We start from the raw sequence: 18679 nt of genomic DNA, 5'->3' as shown, positions 1-18679 counted from the left end.
AAGGGCAGCCTGCCCCAAGATGGCCACTTTGGTATAAAGATTATTTCAAGTTAAAAGTAATCAAAACCCAACAGATACAGGAAAAGCTCTCTACTTCCCCATCAACTGCCCAGCTGGAAAGATCCTATACCAGGAAGAGAGTAATTAACAAAGGCTCCCCTTTACCTCAGGAACTTATCTGCATAACACTGAAACCTTGTTTTTCCAAACATCTCCTTTCACCTTCTTACTAATGAACTTTCTCCCCTTTGTACCCTTAGAACCTACCCCTCACCTTAGCTCTTGTAAGCTTCACATTGCCTCACTGTCTTTGGAATTTCATGTCTGCGTGGATTCCTCATATGTACAGCTATTATATTTCATTTTCTCCTGTTAATCTGTCTCATGGCAATTTGATTCTAAGTCCAGCTAGAAGGAATACCATGCAGAGGAAGGTCTTCCTCCCTGACTATATATCAACTTTAGAATATATGTGTTAATATACTAATTTTTAAATAAAATATAATGTACCACAATCTCTTTTTCAAAGGGGGGACACACACAGAAAATCAAAGAATTATCACGATAGTTTGAAATTCAGCCACAGAATTAAGTAAGCAACAAAAAAAATTTTACTGTTCAAAACTTGTTCACAATTTCAGTCTTGAGATATTTTTTCAATGTGAGAAAGGTGATTTTAAAAATCCTTTTTAATCACATCAATAATTACAATTTATAAGGAACAGGATGATATAAAGGAAGAAAATGGGAGAAGGGAGCTAGTGTAGTAGGACTTTAGAGCTTTAGATGGGCTTAGCAGTACAAGTGCTTCAAGGGAGCTGAGACTTAAAGGATGAGACACTGTATTATTAGTTTCCTCAAACTGCCATAACAAATTACAACAAACTTGGTGGCTCTTATTCTCTCAGAGTTCTGGAGCCCAGAAGCCTGAAATCAAGGTGTTGGCAGGACCATTTCCCTCTGAAAGCTCTAGGAGAGGTTCCTTCTTTTCCTCTTCTAGTATCTAGTGGCTCCCAATGTTCTGGGCTTGTGCCAGTCTAACTCCAATCTGTCTCCAGGTTCACATGGCCTTCTTCCTGGTGTCTTTCTGTGTTGGACAAAGATCCTCCCCATTGGATCTAGGGCTTAACGTGATCCAGGATGATCTCACCTTGAGATCTTTAACTTAATTACATCTGCTAGGATCTTTATTCCAAATAAGGTCACATTTTGGGATTCCATATATCCTTTGGGGGTGGGGGGATAGTCACTACTCAACCTATTACATAGAACCAGCAATGTCAAGTGGTATGTGTTAAAACTGAAAAGGTAGGCAGTCACCAGGGCATTCTATGCCATTATAAGAAGTGTGATTTATAAACACGATGAGATCTATTAAACATAATGGAAAGCCAAATCTGATTAACATTACACACACACACACACACACACACACACACACACAAAATGTGCTTTATGGAGAATAAATCAAAGGAACTGAACTGAAAGACCAGTTAGGATGCTGTTCCAGTAATTCAAGGATGAGATGAAATGAAGACCTAGACTAGAACGATAGGAGATAGAGGATTAGACAGCTTCAACATATTTTGGAGACAGAATAAATGGAATTTAGTGATAGCTGGATGTAGGAAGAGGACCGAGAGGGGGATCCCTGGGTGGCGCAGCGGTTTGGCGCCTGCCTTTGGCCCAGGGCGCGATCCTGGAGACCCGGGATCGAATCCCACATCAGGCTCCCGGCGCATGGAGCCTGCTTCTCCCTCTGCCTGTGTCTCTGCCTCTCTCTCTTTCTCTCTGTATGACTATCATAAATAAATAAAATTAAAAAAAAAAAAAAAAAAAAAAAAAGGAAGAGGACCGAGAGGTATCAGGGATGATAATTTAGCTCTAACTCTAGTTAACAGGGTAAATGGGAATATCATTTACTCTGATCGGAAGGGCTGGCAAAGAAACAAAACTAGAAAAGTCCAGATCCATCTCTATGTATGACTGAAAACAATAGTGATTTATGAGGTTTTATGATTCTGTGAGTTCAATGGATAGTTCTTCCAGTAGTAGATTCTAGACTCAATCATGTTGCTATCTCAGCTGGAGAAATGGACTTAGTTGGGGTGGAAGTGAGGAAGAAGCTGAACTTCGCTGGGACGATTAAACCTTTCCATGTAAGACTGTATCCTTAAGGAGGTCAGGTGGGCTTTCTTCAGAGCATTGTGCTTTCAGAGTTCTAAGAGAGAACAGAGCTACAAAGCCTATTAAGGCCTTGCTCAGAAGCTGCAGTAATATTTTCGTAGAATTTCCTGGTAGTCAAGCAAATCTCAAGGTCAGTCTAAGTTAGGGGAACAGACTATCTTGCTGGAAAAGAGAGTAACATATGACCATATTATGAAATCTGGACTCTAGTCCAGGTGGAGTAGAGAAACACAAAGGGGTTTTAAGGTGTGGAGCAACAACAATAAAATCAATACCCATTCAGGACTAGAAACCCTCAGAAAACTATACAAAAAAAGGGCAACATGGGCGGCCTGGGTGGCTCAGTGGTTTAGCATCGCCTTCAGCCCAGGGCATGATCCTGGAGACCCGGGATCGAGTCCCATGTCGGGCTCCCTGCATGGAGCCTGCTTCTCCCTCTGCTTGTATCTCTGCCTCTCTCTCTCTGTCTCTCATTAATAAATAAATAAAAAATATATTTTTTTTTAAAAAAGGGCAACTTTCTCAACTGATAGAGGACATTTATAAAATATCCACAGCCAGCATTGTACTTAGTAAAGATTCCCCCCAATATTAGGAGAGAAAGTTGGAGCCAGGAGGGAGGAATACAGAAGACAAGAAAATATTTCCAAATCAAATATCTGGTAAATAACTTATACACAAAACATTAAAAAACCTCAAGATTCAATAATAAGAAAACACATAATTTTAAAATGAACAAACGTCTGAATAGTCACTTTACCAAGGAACATATAGAGAAGTCAAAACAGGCATATGAGAAGATGGTCAACTTCACTAAACATTCTTAAGATGCAAATTAGAACCACAAACACTTATACATTACTTTTCATTGCATTTTTATTTGTTAATAGACAAAAACTAGAAACAATCTAATGTCCATCAATAGGTAATTGGATAAATAAACTGGTATGTAAGATACAAGAATATTCAGCTAGGCAACAAAAATGAATGGATTACTGACACAAACAATACAGATGAATTTCAAGATAATCTGAGTGAAATCAGACAAAAGAAATCTGATCTTTCCACAGAAATACAGTATCTCTCCATTTACTTAAAATCCTAGAAAATGCAAATAAATCAGCAGTGAAAAAATACAGATCAGTTGTTGCCTAGAGATGGGGATGGAGGTAGGTGAGACAAAAGGAAATATGGGAAACTTTTGGGTAGCAGATGTGTCTACCCAATATTTTAAGTATGGTAGTATTTTTGAAGGTACATGGATAAAAATTTATCAAATTGTACATTAAAAATATGAAGTTTATTATATGTCAATACCTTAATAGTTATTTAAAAAATTATAAAAGTTAATATTAAGAAAATAAGTAAGGTATAGCAGGGTGTTCAGTCCATTAGGTGTCCAACTCTCGCTTTCAACTCAGGTAATGATCTAACGTGTCCTGAGACTGGGCCTGCAGCGGGCTCTGTGCTCAGCTCACAGAGAAGTCCTCTTAAAGATTCTCTCCCTCTGACCCTCCCCTCAATTGCACTCCCATGCATGTTCTCTCTCTAAAATAAATAAATCTTTAAAAAAAATAAATAAGCAAGCCACAGACTTAGAGAAGATATTTTCAATATCTAAGAACTTACATCCAGAAAAATATGAACAATTCCTACAACTCAGCAATAAAAAAGCAAACAGCTCCATTTTTAAAAAGTAAATAAAAGAATTCACAAAAAAGATAAATGAACAGCCAGTAAGCAAATGGAAGAATGTTCTTAAATCATTAGTCACTGAAGAATTATAAATTAAAACCACTTCATACCAACAATAACCACTAAATTAAAATGTGTGTCAATGCTAAGTGTTTAAATGTGAGGCTGTGAAGCAAACGGCAGTCTGATAATTTCACATAAAGTAATATATCCCTACCTTATACTGCAGTAATTCTACCTCTAGATATGTACCCAGAAGAATAAAAAATACATATTAGTTGTAAAATCTTCAAAAAGAATGCAGCTTTATTTATAATCACCAAAAACAGAAACAATGCAAATGGTCATAAACAGAAGGATGGGTAAACAAGTTAGGGTACAGGGTGCCTGCATAGCTCGGTTGAGCAACTGACTCAATTTTGGCTCAGGTCATCATCTATCTCATGGTTCATGAGATCAAGCCCCACATTGGGCTCCGTGCTCAGCAGGAGTCTGCTTAGATAATCTCTCTCCCTCTTGCCCCATCTCCTGCTCTCTCTCTCTCTCTCTCTCTCTCTCTCTCTCTCGAAAATAAATAGATCTTAAAAAAAAAAAAAAAGCTACGGTACAGCCATAGAACAAAATGGTATTCTGTAATGAAAAGAATGTAATATTGATGCACACAACATGGATGAACATAAAAAACATTCTGAGCATAAAAAGCCATATATAAAAGTATATATATACATTACTCTATGACTCCACTTATATTAAATTTTAGAACCGGTAAAATTAATCCATGCCAAAGGAACCTAAACGGTGGTTGCCTCTGCATGGAAGGTGAGATACATAGGGATTCACCAATAAGAGACAGAAAGGATCTTTCTGAGGGGATAGAAACATTTTATATCTTAATTAGAATTATTTTTATGTGTGCATTTTTCAAAATAAATACCGTACACTTAAGGTCCATGTAAATTAACATTAGTTAAAAATGTATTATACAATATACAATGCTTGTTTTACAAATTTGAACAAAATACCATTAAGACTTTATAAATTTACTGGTATCCTAGTTTTACACTAAAAATTATACTGAAATTCACATATTTTCTTATATTTCCTTCCTTGCTTTGTACATTTTTCAATATTCTTGTTATGATTCATCAGAAAAAGAATAATCTGGGTATTACAAAAATGAATATACTCCTATCCACCCACCACATACACACCAACTATATTAGATAATTACTAAAGTTCCTCTGACCTGCTTAGACTATACAGAAAGAAGTGCCTGTTATTTGTTAAACAATTTTAACTGCCTTCTCTGGCCCCAGAAAGCAAAGGATATTGCCTAAAATCATACTTTTACTTAAACTGCTTCAGAAGGAGCTTATAATTTTAGTAGAAGAGTTATGATCTAATTTTTCCTCAGGAAAGACTGTGCAACTAAGCATACATTTTAACCAACCCTATGATACATACCAGTCACCCTGAAAAATAGGTTTTCCGTGGCAGTGTCAGTAACTCCAATAAAATATTCTGATGATTACGATCTTAAAGCATTTATGGGGTTTTCATTCATGCTATATTAACTTCCCACCAGCACAGATGATTCTACATTAAACCATGTTTTCTCATTAGGTCTCAAAAACTTTGTGCCACACCACAAAGAAAATGGCTTAAATTTAAACTTAAAAATAGATTTTATTTATTTATTTTTTTTTTAATTTTTTATTTATTCATGATAGTCACAGAGAGAGAGAGAGAGGCAGAGACACAGGCGGAGGGAGAAGCAGGCTCCATGCACCGGGAGCCCGACGTGGGATTCGATCCCGGGTCTCCAGGATCGCGCCCTGGGCCAAAGGCAGGCGCCAAACCGCTGCGCCACCCAGGGATCCCTTAAAAATAGATTTTAAAAGTAAAAATGAAATTTGAAAGAAATTACAAATTCACCATCCTGATATAACTACCACCACCACCACCATTTTGGTAATAATTCCTCTATGTACTCACACAGACACATTCTTTTTTTTTTTTTTTAAAGATTTTATTTATTTATTCATGACAGAGAGAGAGAGAGAGAGAAAGGCAGAGACACAGGCAGAGGGAGAAGTAGGCTCCACGCAAAGAGCCCGACGTAGGATTCGATCCCAGTACTCTGGGATCACACCCCTAGCCGAAGGCAGATGCTCAACTGCTGAGCCACCCAGGTGTCCCACACAGACACATTCTTTACATAAGTGGAATATCATACACGTTGTTTTTAACAGGCATAACTTAAGTAATTGTTTGTTTTTAAAGACTTTATTTATTCATGAGAGACACAGAGAGGCAGACACAGACAGAGGGAGGAAAAGCAGGCTCCAAACAGGGAGCCCAATGCGGGCTTAATCTTTAAAAAAAAAAAAAAAAAAGGAAGCGCATGCTCAGAGAAAGAAGGGGAGCCAAAAAGCTGTAAAGTAGGTCCTTGCTCCAAAGCTCTGAGTATGGGCTAATTGCTTTTTTAGAGCAGAGGCAGCAGCAGCTACAGAAAAGTGTAAAAAAAAAAAACAAAAAAACAAAAAAAAAAACAGGAAAGCAGAGTTGGGGAACCAATCAAAGTTGAAGACAGTTGGGTATATTAGGGTTCACCAGGACATAAGAGATTTATTATGGAAACTGGCTCACACAATTATGGACGCTGAGAAATCCCACAGAATGCACTCTACAAGCTGGAGAACCAGGAAAGCAACTCCTCCAACCCCACACAAGCCTTGAGATAAATGCAGTCCTGCCCAACACAGTGACTGCAACCTCCAAGAGACCTTCAGCTAGAACTACCCAGCTCAACCACTTTCAGATCCCTGACCCTCAGTAACAGTGTGAAACAGTAAGTGCTTGATTTTAACTGCTAAGTTTGGGGTAATTTATTTATTTTTTAAAGATTTTTTTTTTCTTAATTCATGAGAGACACAGAAAGAGAGAGTGGCAGAGAGACACAGGCAGAGGGAGAAGCAGGCTCCATGCAGGGAGTCCGATGTGGGACTCAATCCCGGGTCTCCAGGATCACACGCTGGGCCGAAGGCAGGTGCTAAACCACTGAGCCACCCAGGCATCGTTGGGGTAATTTATTATACAGCAATAGATAATATGGCATCCAAGGCCAAAATAAATATTAACAGTTCTATTTATTAAGTAGTTAGGTCCAAACAACTTCATAAATATTTATGTACTGATAACTTAGTAGCCATTTGAGAAAACAATAGACATAAATCAAAAGAAAAATATTTGGATTTCATTCCTAGATAAATATAAGTACTCACTAATGTGACATGTGCCTGCTGGACACTACACAATGCGTCAAACATTTGAATTAGACTGGAATCTACCACCCACATTTCCTAAAGAACATTGATTTTCTACATAATAATTGTTTTTTTTTTTTTAAACAGCAAACACAAACTTCCCAGCTTCGCCATGACACTACTGAAAGGGAAATAAAAAAATTAGTAAGACAGAATGCTACTTTTCAAAGGATCTTACAATCTAATGAGGAAAATACACACTAACAACTAACCACAACATGAAGTAGAATGAAAGGAGTCCTATGATTCTATCTATGATGGATACAAAGTAAGTATTTCTGCTATCAAAAAAAAAATGTGATGTTAACTAGTAATAGTTATACTTTCATTTACCCACTACCTTAGAAGACGACTTACAGATAATATAAAAAATTTAGAAATCCAGAAATAAAACACCTAAGAGTACATGATAACCCTAAAACCTTATTTTTATGGATGAATAAACACAATTTTAGAAAGGTGAACTCTCTGACCCTAGTTTCCATAGAGTCAGTGGTAGATTATTTACAACAATATGTGATAGAGACAGAAGGCATACAAAACAGAGAAAATCAAGAATCTCCCCTACTTTTTCTTCCTAGTCAAAAATAATACCAGTCAGAAGAGAAAAGAGAAGCAATATTCAACTTTTGTATTTAGTCTTAAAAATGTATACATATGATTTTACATTTTTCAAAACGCTTTCATAGTTTTCCTCACCTGGGTAACCACCACCCAGTCTAAAGCTTCCAAAATCTCTTGCCGGGATTACTGCAATATCACTTTTCATTTCTTAATACATTATTTATTTTGTGTATTGTCTTTCTCTCTCCTCAAAAAATAAGCTCTATGAGGGCAGAAATATGTGTCCTGCTTATATCTCACTGATTTTCCTTAGTGATATACTCCAACCACCTACAAGAGTGTGTGACATACAGCAGCCACTAAATTTGCACATACTGAATTGAGTGAATGAAAGTTACAGACAAAAGGTGAGAAGCTACTGCAGGATAATTCCTGGTCGATGTACGCAAACCTTCTCCCGGATAGTCAAACACTAATCCAGGTGCTGTGAAGGAATGACAATAGATATACTTAAGGTTCCAATCAGTTCACTTTAATTAAAACAGAGATTATCTGGGTGGGCTGCCCTAACCAGGAGTCCTTTGAGTCTAGAAATCAGGGACAAGAAGTCAGAAATTTAGGGTGGGACACCTGGGTGGCTCAGCGGTTGGGCATGTGCCTTTGGCTCAGGGCATGATCCTGCCATCTGGGAATCAAGTCCCAAATCGGGCTCCTTACATGGAGCCTGTTTCTCCCTCTGCCTGTGTCTCTGCCTCTCTCTCTCTCTCTCTGTCATAAATACATACATACATACTAACCAAATAAACTACATTAAAACAAAAGGAGATCCTAGGAAAGGCTCTCAGAACCTAAAATTTCACGATTTCAGTTTTTTGGAGTCTTCTTTTTTCTGATTCTCAGATCTGTTCAAGACATGATAAATGAATTTTAGTTACAGTAGAGTCACTTCTCATTACTTGTGGATTCCTTATTTATGAATTGGCCTACTCACTAAAATTTATTTTCAGCATCAAAATCAATACTTGCAGCACTTCCATAGTCATTCCCACGCATGCACAGAGTGGCAAAAAATCTGAATTGCCCAATGCCCACTCTCCAAGCTAAGGTCAAACAAGGCTCTGCCTTCTTGGTTTAACTCTACTACACTATAAACAAATGTCCTTTGCACCATCTATGTTGTGTCACATCTTTTGATCCCCAAGTAGAGTGCTGAAGTGATATCTAATGTTTCTAACTGTGATGTGCCTTACAGAGGAAATATGTGTCGGGTTGGGGCAGTAATACCCCCTTTCCAAAGGAATTTCAAAGAAGTTCCCTGAGCCCCAGAGAAACTTCAATCATTCCTTCAGTGCCCATTTGGCTTGAAAAGTTATTATTATTATTTTTAAAGATTTTATTTATTCATGAAAGACACACACACAGAGAGAGAGAGAGAGAGAGAGAGAGAGACACAGGCAGAGGGAGAATCAGGTTCCATGCAGGGAGCCTGATGTGGGACTCGATCCCGGGTCTCCAGGATCATGCCCTGGGCCGAAGGCAGGCGCTAAACCGGCTTGAAAAGTTCTAATGAAGAGGCCATTGCATCCCTGCAGCAAAGGGAGCACCTAGAGCTAGGGAAATGTGAGTCCAATGGTGCCACCTCTATGTGAAGCATTTCTGAGTCACAGGACCTATGACTATACAAAACTATGTGGAAGTTCTCTTAGAACATGTTCATTTTTCTCTGGCTAAATCTAATTGTGTCAAAACCTTAGTTTCCTCAAGAGTCTGCCACATGCCATCAGGTAGATCCTGAGACTTTGTGAAAACTCTCTGGCTTCCCTGTGGCAAGACTCACTCATATTGAGATCCTTACTCTTTGGACTCTTATCTCAAGCTTCATTCAAGTATGAATTTTTTTTTTAATTTATTTATGATAGTCACAGAGAGAGAGAGAGAGAGAGGCAGAGACACAGGCAGAGGGAGAAGCAGGCTCCATGCACCGAGAGCCCGATGTGGGATTTGATCCCGGGTCTCCAGGATGGCGCCCTGAGCCAAAGGCAGGCGCCAAACCGCTGCGCCACCCAGGGATCCCATTCAAGTATGAATTAATAGTACTATGGCTGTAAGTTCAATGCTAATGAATAAACGATACATATAAAATACAGTGCCTGTAAACAAACACACATGAAGTACGGTTATATACTGATTAGTAGAGAAAAACGTTATCACCAAAGACAGGAGTCTAACTGTGTATTTCCCCTAGGAGCAATGGCTGAGTATTCACTAGTGCAGAGTTCATGGCAACTTTATAAAACATAACTACTGTGAATAACAGAATCAATGATCTATAAAACCAAAACATGTTAGAAATAGAAATACTTCTCACAGTTTTAGGGAAGTAAAGTAGCTAGTACATGCACCAAATCCTTACAATTACCATATGGTCACTGGGGAGGTAGATCACTAAAAACAAATATGGAGAAATATATGTAAGGCACTAATTAATGGTAACACTTCATGAAATAAGGATTCTACTTATCCAAAATTAAAATAACAGAACTAAGTTATATATCCTGAGTACCCTCTTAAGTGCTCTGAAATATGTAGGTCAGGTAGTAGTTTCTTATTAAAATAAACTACAAAGGTAAGTAATTTTTTGTATCTGTCAAATTAATATTATTGACAATTATTTTCTCAGTGATCTAGGACAATAATATTGCCATTTTACATAAAGCATATTACATTTTAGAAAGTTTTTGGACAATTCTTTTTTATTCTCATAACTGCAATTTGCAATTTGGGTTACTAAATTTTTCATTTCTACTGTGGTCTTTTTTTTTTTTTAATAGTTCCCAATTCTCTGCAAAATTCTTTTTTTTTAATTTTCTTTTTTTTTTTTTTTCTTTTTTTTTAATTTTCATGTATTTATTTATTTTAACAATACTGCATGAGGTTTCAAGCAAATTTTTTAAAAAAATATTTTATTTATTCACGAGAAACACGGGGGGGGGGGAGTGTGGGGGAGGCAGAGGGAGAAGCAGGCTCCATGCAAGGAGCCCCACGTGGGACCCAATCCCAGGACTCCAGGATCATGCCCTGGGCCAAAGGCAGGCGCTAAACTGTTGAGTCACCCAAGGATCCCCTGCAAAATTTTCAATAATGATTTTGATTTCCTTTTTTCCCCTTAACACCTTAAGGGCACTTATTTTAAAACCTGTATCTAAAATTCTATTATCTGTAAACTCTGTTATTTTTGGTAGATATCAAATATAGAAAACTAAAAATAATTAAACACCTAGGATATTATCTTCCTCTAGAAGAGGTGTATTTGCTGCAGGCCCATGACTAGTGATACTACCACTTCTTGATTATTTTAATCGAATTTCAAGGACTGAGATAACATGAAATTGGGCTTCAGTCCCTATAAGGGCCAGAGTATCTCTGGCTCACCTTACTCCTCAAACATAGCTTCAGGTCCTAACCCAGAGTATGGAACCTGCTAATCTATCACATTCCTGGCTCTGATTCCTCATCTTTATCTTCCTGGCCTCAAGAGTCTGTCAGAAGTGCTATTCAGCTTTCCAGTATCTTAACCACTTCTTCAGAAATCAATAGAAACCCAGTGGAAAAGTGGTTCTAAAAGTGTTTCCCCTCTATGGGTTCCTGTATTTTCCTCAATTGTGGCCCTATCACTCTTTACTTCTTTATTGTCAATACACTGTACCCTCAAAAATATTTTTTCTTGCTATTTCATCCTCCTTAGTTGGACTGTTGGTCACAAATAATTTTTGTTATTATACTTTTAAGTTTATTTGGTTCTTTCTTTAAAGATCTTTTGTAAGATCTTTTTTTAAGATTTTATTTATTTATTCATGAGAGTGAGAGAGAGAGAGAGAGAGAGAGGCAGAGACAGGCAGAGCGAGAAGCAGGCTCCATGCAGGGAGCCCAACGTGGGACTCAATCTTGGGTCTCCAGGATCACACCCTGGGCCAAAGGCGGAGCTAAACCACTGTGCCACCTGGGCTGCCCTGTGAGATCACTTTTTAAAGGTAAACATATCTCTTATTTCCTTAAATACAGTATGTTAATTATTTTCATTTTGGTATCTTTCACTGCTTTTGATTTCTATACCTAACATTTTTGCAGGTTTCTGCTATCATTCCTTCTTAGTTTTACTACCAGTACCTTGTTTCCTGGTACATTTGGTTACCTTTGTGTATGTGAATAATGATTTATGGAAACTACCTCAAGCCTTGAGAAAAGCCTTGAGAAAATCTTCAGAGAGGATTTGCACTTGCTTCAATTGAGAACCTTAAGAGCACTATCCATCTAACCCACTTAAAACTAAAATCACACTATTAAGGTTTCTTGAATAGCCAAGTATTAAGAATCTGATTACCAAATATAAACAAATAATACATTGCTGAAACCTCTCAGGGACCAGTTTTCTCCTCCTCTACTCAGTGCCAATGCAACTTTTCCCACAGTAACCCACAGAGGTAGGGATTCCTTCTGTTTTATACTTGTGCTAATGAATCAATTTTGGGTCCCAGTTTTCATAAACTTTATGTGTGTATCTTTTAAAAATTCAGCCCTTTGGGGCACCTGGGTGGCTCAGTGGTTAAGCCTTTGGCTGTGTGATCCCGGGGTCCTGGGATGGAGTCCCATAACGGGATCCTGCTTTTCCCTGGGCCTATATCTCTGCCTCTCTCTCTCTGTGCCTCTCATGAATAAATAAAATCTTTTTTAAAAAAATTCAGTAATTTTTAGTAATTTTCAGAATATGGTTTGAAAAAAGAGAAAGAAGGGTTGGAATTAGTATTATAGACCTAGCTCCATTCTCTAGGAATACAAGACTACTTGCTATGTATCTCTATATTAAAAATTATACCCATTCCATCCCATATGGCAGTTTCCCACAAAACTAAGTAAAAACTGAAATTACTTTCAATTATATTTTTCTGTCAAGATTATTGTCTTCGAGATGACTACATGGAACCCCAGTTATATTTGAGTTGTAATTACAATGAAGAAAAATAGATTCATGTTACCCATTTCCATGATAACTTAGTCTGTTTTAAATCATAAATACATTAAGTAACTTATACTCTAGGTCTTATCACATTGAATATTAATTGACTGACAGTATTTCTTGGCTTAGTTAGAAGAAAGACAATAGTTAGTTCACTGTTGTAAAGTTCGGTAACCCATGGGTGCTTAGTAAGTAATTTCTGAATGAATAAGCAAATAAATAAATAAAAAGACATTAAGTACTACTGCCTTCAAAATACTGTTCCATAATAAACAAAGGAAATTTCATAGTAAAGAGGTTACCACTGTTTGAATAAAAAAATTATATATAATTCATTAGTAAGACATAAAAACAACTGAGTAAACACACACACACACACACACAAATTTGAGGGCTCAAATTAAGTAAAATCAAAATGTGAATACGAAAAACATGATTAAAAACACAATGTATTCAGTTTCAGTGTGCAGAAGGTGGGGGGGGGGGCGCCCACCAACAATGTACACAAAGTAAACCCACCAGCACAAGCAAAAAGGCTTGAACATAAACAGGAAAATACAAATTAAAAGCATAGTGAATTATAATGAAAGATCTAACAGATTGGCAAAATCCACCATAGAAGTGAAAGAGAGAATTCAATGCACAGTAACTTTCATATGCTGTCAGTGAGAGTACAAATTATACAGCCATTCTGTAAAACAGTTTTTCATTACCTGATAAAAGCTGAACATACATGTACCCTATGATTCAACAACTGTACTCCAAGGTATATATCCTAAAGAAAATTTTGCACATATGTACTAGGAGACAATATACAAAAATGTTCACAGCAGCCTATTCATAATAGCAAAAAACTATAAAAAACTGAAACACCTATCAATTGCAAAACGGATAAATACATTTTGGCATACTTATACACTAGAATACTATATAGTAGTGAAAATTAAGAAACTACAATAATATTCAGCAACATTAATACTTTAACATAAGACAAAAGAAAAGCAGATCAAGATTTATAATGAGTGATTCAACTTATATTTATATAAAGTCAAAGCCAGATAAAATTTAAATCATAGCACATGTATAAATGCACATATATGATACTGTAAGAAAATGCTTAACAAAGCATGAAATAATAGTTACTGGGGTGGAGTTAGAGGACAAATATTAGATGGGGCTCACAAGAGGCTTCAGAAGGTCATGGATATTTTATATTTCTAAAGACAACTGATGAATAGATATTTGTTTTGTTACGCCTTATACTATATATAAAAAGTATGAGTATATATTCTTTGGATGTATATTTTACAATGAACATTTATTTTTTTAATGATTTTATTTATTTATTTGAGAGAGAAAGAGAGCAAGCATGGGTGCACATGTGCACTAGCTGAGGGAGGGGTGGGGGGTGTGCAGTGGGGAGGCAGACTTGCAGACTCCCTGCTGAGAGCAGAGCCTAACTCAGGGCTTGATCTCAAGACTGTGAGATGACCTGAGTCAAAACCAAGAGTCAGATGCTTAACTGACTAAGCCACCCAGGTGCCCCTGCAATGGAACATTTAAACACCAGGTGACGACAAAAGGTATGCAAACCATTAAAAATATATACATAAAAGGAAAAATAAGTATAGAGACTACATACACTAGAATAAAAAAAAATAAGTTTTATCCTTTCATCTGCTTTACCTATCAGAGCATTCATTTCCTTAAGGATATGGACATAAGTTTTAATGCTTAAAGTATATAACTGGAAGAATGACTATTTTTAAATTCAAATGACCTCAGATACTACTTGTCAAGGAAAGAGTTTAGTTCATGGTCTTTTTTTTTTAGTTCATGGTCTTGACATCATCTAAATACATCACTTTAGTAAAATAATGAACTATATTAAGTATACTTTCCCTAAAAGGCAGTCATTGAGTCACTGAGTCAAAGTTCAACTTACATTTCCTTAAACATTTACAGAATGACTTGAGTTTTAAGTACAGAAGTCACAACCTCTGCTCAGATCAGCACGGAGATCAGTTACTGCTCAAAACAGTAATGGTAACTTAACAGGTACTTTTCATTAACATTTTCCTCAAAAAGTATCAAGAAACCTAATTTTGTATCATTAGTAATATGGAAAAAATACATTTTAGATTTTAAATGCTCCAACAGACAGGGTGCCCGGGTGGCTCAGTGGGTTAAGCACCCAATTCTTGATTTTGGCTCAGGGTTGTAAGAGTGAGCCCTGCACAGGGCTCTGCCCTCAGCACAGAATCTGCTTGAGATTCTTTTTCTTCCTCTCCCTCTGCTCATGCACACTCTCTCTCTCTAAAATAAATAAAATCTTTAAAAATTAATAAATGCTCCAGTAGACAGAAGTAAAAGTCTGTTTCATCAAATTCCACACTGTATTTACCTATGAAATAAAAATTCTTCCAACACTTAAATAAAAAAAGGAAATAAAAACCTATCTCACAGTTTCAAAGACTGAATAAATTATTAATGGATTCTAGATAACTGATGTCAATATGGTATCAGGAGCTACCATATTACCTGGGGAGGATAGTTGCTCTCTGAAGACCACCTTGAAGACTGGTCATTTGGTTTATCCACTAAAATGTTCCTGAAAAATAGAAAAGGAAATTATAGCAAATAATTAAAATTTTAAGTGAATATGGATATGCAAAAAGAATAATTTACGAGATGCTGAAATTATCATAAAGTTACATGTTTGGAACTTGAACAAAGAGGCAATAAAACAATAAGAAACATAAAAGTCCTAGTATATATATGATTTTAAAAATATGATAAAGATAGCATTTCAAACAATGGAGAAAAGCAAGGAGATATACTTTCACCTCACACCAAGTGACAAAGTGAACAGTAGGTGTATTCGGGAATTTAAGGTAAAAAAAGAAAATAAAATACCTAAGAATAAATGAAATATCATATATACATATTAGATATATTACACATATGTATGTTATGTATGTATTATATGCAACATCCTGTATATCTTTAGATATACGATCTATACGTATATACGATCTTTAGATTAAGAAGTCTTTTTTTTTTTTAAGTTTTATTTATTGAGAGAAAGAGAGAAGAGGGCATGAACAAGAGGAGAGGCAGTGGGAGAGGCAGAGAGAAACTTTAGCAGACTCCACAGTGAGCATGGAGCCTGACACAGAGCTCAATCTCATGATCCTGAGACCATGACCTGAGCTAAAACCAAGAGTCAGACTGTGCCACCCAGGAGCCCCTAGATTAAGTCTTTAAAGCACAATGTCAAAAGCAGAACCATGGGTGAAAACAGAAAGTGACACATGTAACTTTGGAAGATGATGTTTTCACTGGAAACCAGTAAAGCTAAACACAAATGAAACCACACATAAAAACTGTACTTTATTTGGGGAAGTTGATACGGGTTAATTCTGAATCAGTTTACATGTATACTGGGGCTGAACAAATAACTAAATGGATGGTAGACGGTAGGATCAAGTTTATCACTTTGGAGTGGAAAGTTATAGAAAGGCAAAGTGTGGAAGATTATAATGAACCCTGTGGTACTGGAGCCAGAAACATACCTATGTACTCATGTTTAATTATTTTTTTTAAAGATTTTATTTATTTACTCAGGATAGACATACAGAGAGAGAGAGAAGCAGAGACACAGGCAGAGGAAAAAGCAGGCTCCATGCAGGGAGCCTGATGTGGGACTCGATCCCGGGACTCCAGCATCACGCCCCGGAACTCCAGCATCACGTGCTGGGCCAAAGGCAGATGCTAAAAACCGCTGAGCCACCCAGGGATCCCCTCATGTTTAATTTAATATAGACACAGATAAGTAGATATAAAAGTAATTATAAACATGCAAGTGCATGCATGCACAAACAACACACAAATAGTACTTCCTAGCACTATTCACTAAGAGGGACTAAAAGTAGTGACACCCCAGCAGGAGTGAACACAAGCAGCACCCAGGTCTTCGTTTCTACATAGCATTCCCCAATAAGAGAAAACAAGGATTCTAGGGAAAATAGCTAGTTCTAGGATTGGAGCAGGTAATTCAGAAAATAAGCCCGGAGCATTCTGTAGCACTCAAGGAAAAAAAAAAAAAAAAAAAAAAAAAACGGATGGAAACATGTCAAAAAGAGGAGCTAAGGTAAAAGAACGAAAGACTGAATGGTCAAAGCTGAAATAATGTAAATAACAAAATAAATAATGTAGTATTGGATTATAACCCAAAGAATGGAATAAATAACCCCAGTCTAACCATCTTGACAAACTTAAATTGAATAATATTCAAGAGGAGCACCTGGGGTTGCTTAGTGGTTGAGCGTCTGCCTTTGGCTCAGGTAGTCATCCTGGGGTCCTGGGACCGAGTCTCGCATCAGGCTCCCTGCCAGGAGTCTGCTTCTCCCTCTGCCTGTGCCTCTGTCTCTCTCTGTATCTCTCATTAATAAATAAATAAAATCTTTTTTGAAAAAAGAATATTCAAGAATATTTATGACTAATATTCCTCAAAACCCTCAATATAATAGAAAGTAAGAAAAGACTGAAAACCTGTCACAGACCAGAGGCAAGGAAGGAGACATGATAACTAAAAGTAATGATATTTTTATTTTAGTAATCTCTACACCCAGTGTGGGGCTCAAACTCACAACTCTGACATCAAGAGTCACATGTTCTTCCAACTCAGCCAGCAGGGCACCCCAGAAGTGATCATGTTTTAGATGAGATCCAGTATCAGCAAGAGAACATTTGCGGTAAAGCTAGTAAAGTCCAAATAAAATGTGGAATTTAGATAACAGTGATATATATCAACGTTGGTATATTACTTGTGACAAATTACCATGGTAACATAAGATGTTAGCAATAGGAGAAACTAGGTACTGGGAAGTCTGTACTAAGTTTTCTATAAAGCTAAAGTCATTCTAAAAAAAAAAAAAAAGGCGTATAAAAAAAATCACTTCTATACCTGGCACAAAGAAAGTATTTAATAAATGCCAAAGAGATGAGTGAATTAATTTTTTTTGAAGGCAGAACTATATGGAAAAGAACTGCCTTTATATACAAATCTCACACAGGTAAAACGTTAATACAGAAAATAACCTCAAACAAAATTAAAAGGGCAGTCACCAACTGGAAAATGTACAGGCAACATAAAACACAAAAGGTGGGATGGGATGCCTGGGTGGCTCAACAGTTGAGCGTCTGCCTTTGGCTCAGGGCATGATCCTGGACTCCCGGGATCGAGTCCCACATCGGGCTCCCTGCACGGAGCCTGCTTCTCTCTTTGCCTATGTCTCTGCCTGCCTCTCTCTCTCTTTCTCTCTCTCTCTGTCTCTCATGAATAAATAAATAAAATCTTTAAAAATAAAAAAAACACAAAGGTTAACTAAAAATTGAATATTTAAAGAGCACTTAGGGACATCTAGTTGGCTTAGTGAGTAGCACATATGACTCTTGATTTCAGAGTCTTGAGTTCAAGCCCCACATTGGGCATGAACTACATACATATATACATTCATAGTACTTAAACATAAATACCTCATATAAAAGTGGGAAAAAAACAAATATTCAAAATCAATTATAAGCAAAACTAGAGATTAAAACAAAAATATATATTTTCCCTATAAAATTGGGTATAGGGGATCCCTGGGTGGCTCAGCAGTTTGGCGCCTGCCTTTGGCCCAGGACATGATCCTGGGGTCCCGGGATTGAGTCCCGCGTCAGGCTCCTGGGATGGAGCCTGCTTCTCCCTCTGCCTGTGTATCTGCCACCCCCCCATGTCTATCATGAATAAATAAATAAATAAATTTTAAAAATTGGGTCTACATTGGCACCTGGCTGGTTAAGTCAGAACATGTGATTCTAAAAAAAAAAAAAAAAAAAAAAAAAA

The 18679-nt window shown here is 37.0% G+C and overlaps 1 protein-coding gene across 7 annotated transcripts in view; it reads right to left on the bottom strand.

Annotated features, from left to right (window-relative positions):
• MKLN1 (muskelin 1) overlaps positions 1-18679 on the bottom strand; it is a 317327-nt gene that overhangs the window by 97443 nt on the left and 201205 nt on the right. For all 7 annotated transcript variants that reach the window (XM_041727786.1, XM_041727787.1, XM_041727788.1 and 4 more), the window contains one exon: positions 15328-15397. In XM_041727786.1, the coding sequence (XP_041583720.1) occupies positions 15328-15397 (70 nt within the window). The remainder of the gene's footprint in view (positions 1-15327; positions 15398-18679) is intronic.

Source organism: Vulpes lagopus, chromosome 13 (genome assembly GCF_018345385.1).
Source record: "Vulpes lagopus strain Blue_001 chromosome 13, ASM1834538v1, whole genome shotgun sequence".
Taxonomy (NCBI): Eukaryota; Metazoa; Chordata; class Mammalia; order Carnivora; family Canidae; genus Vulpes; species Vulpes lagopus.
The sequence above is the reverse complement of the archived record's forward strand: the minus strand, read 5'-3'. Positions and strand labels throughout refer to the sequence as shown.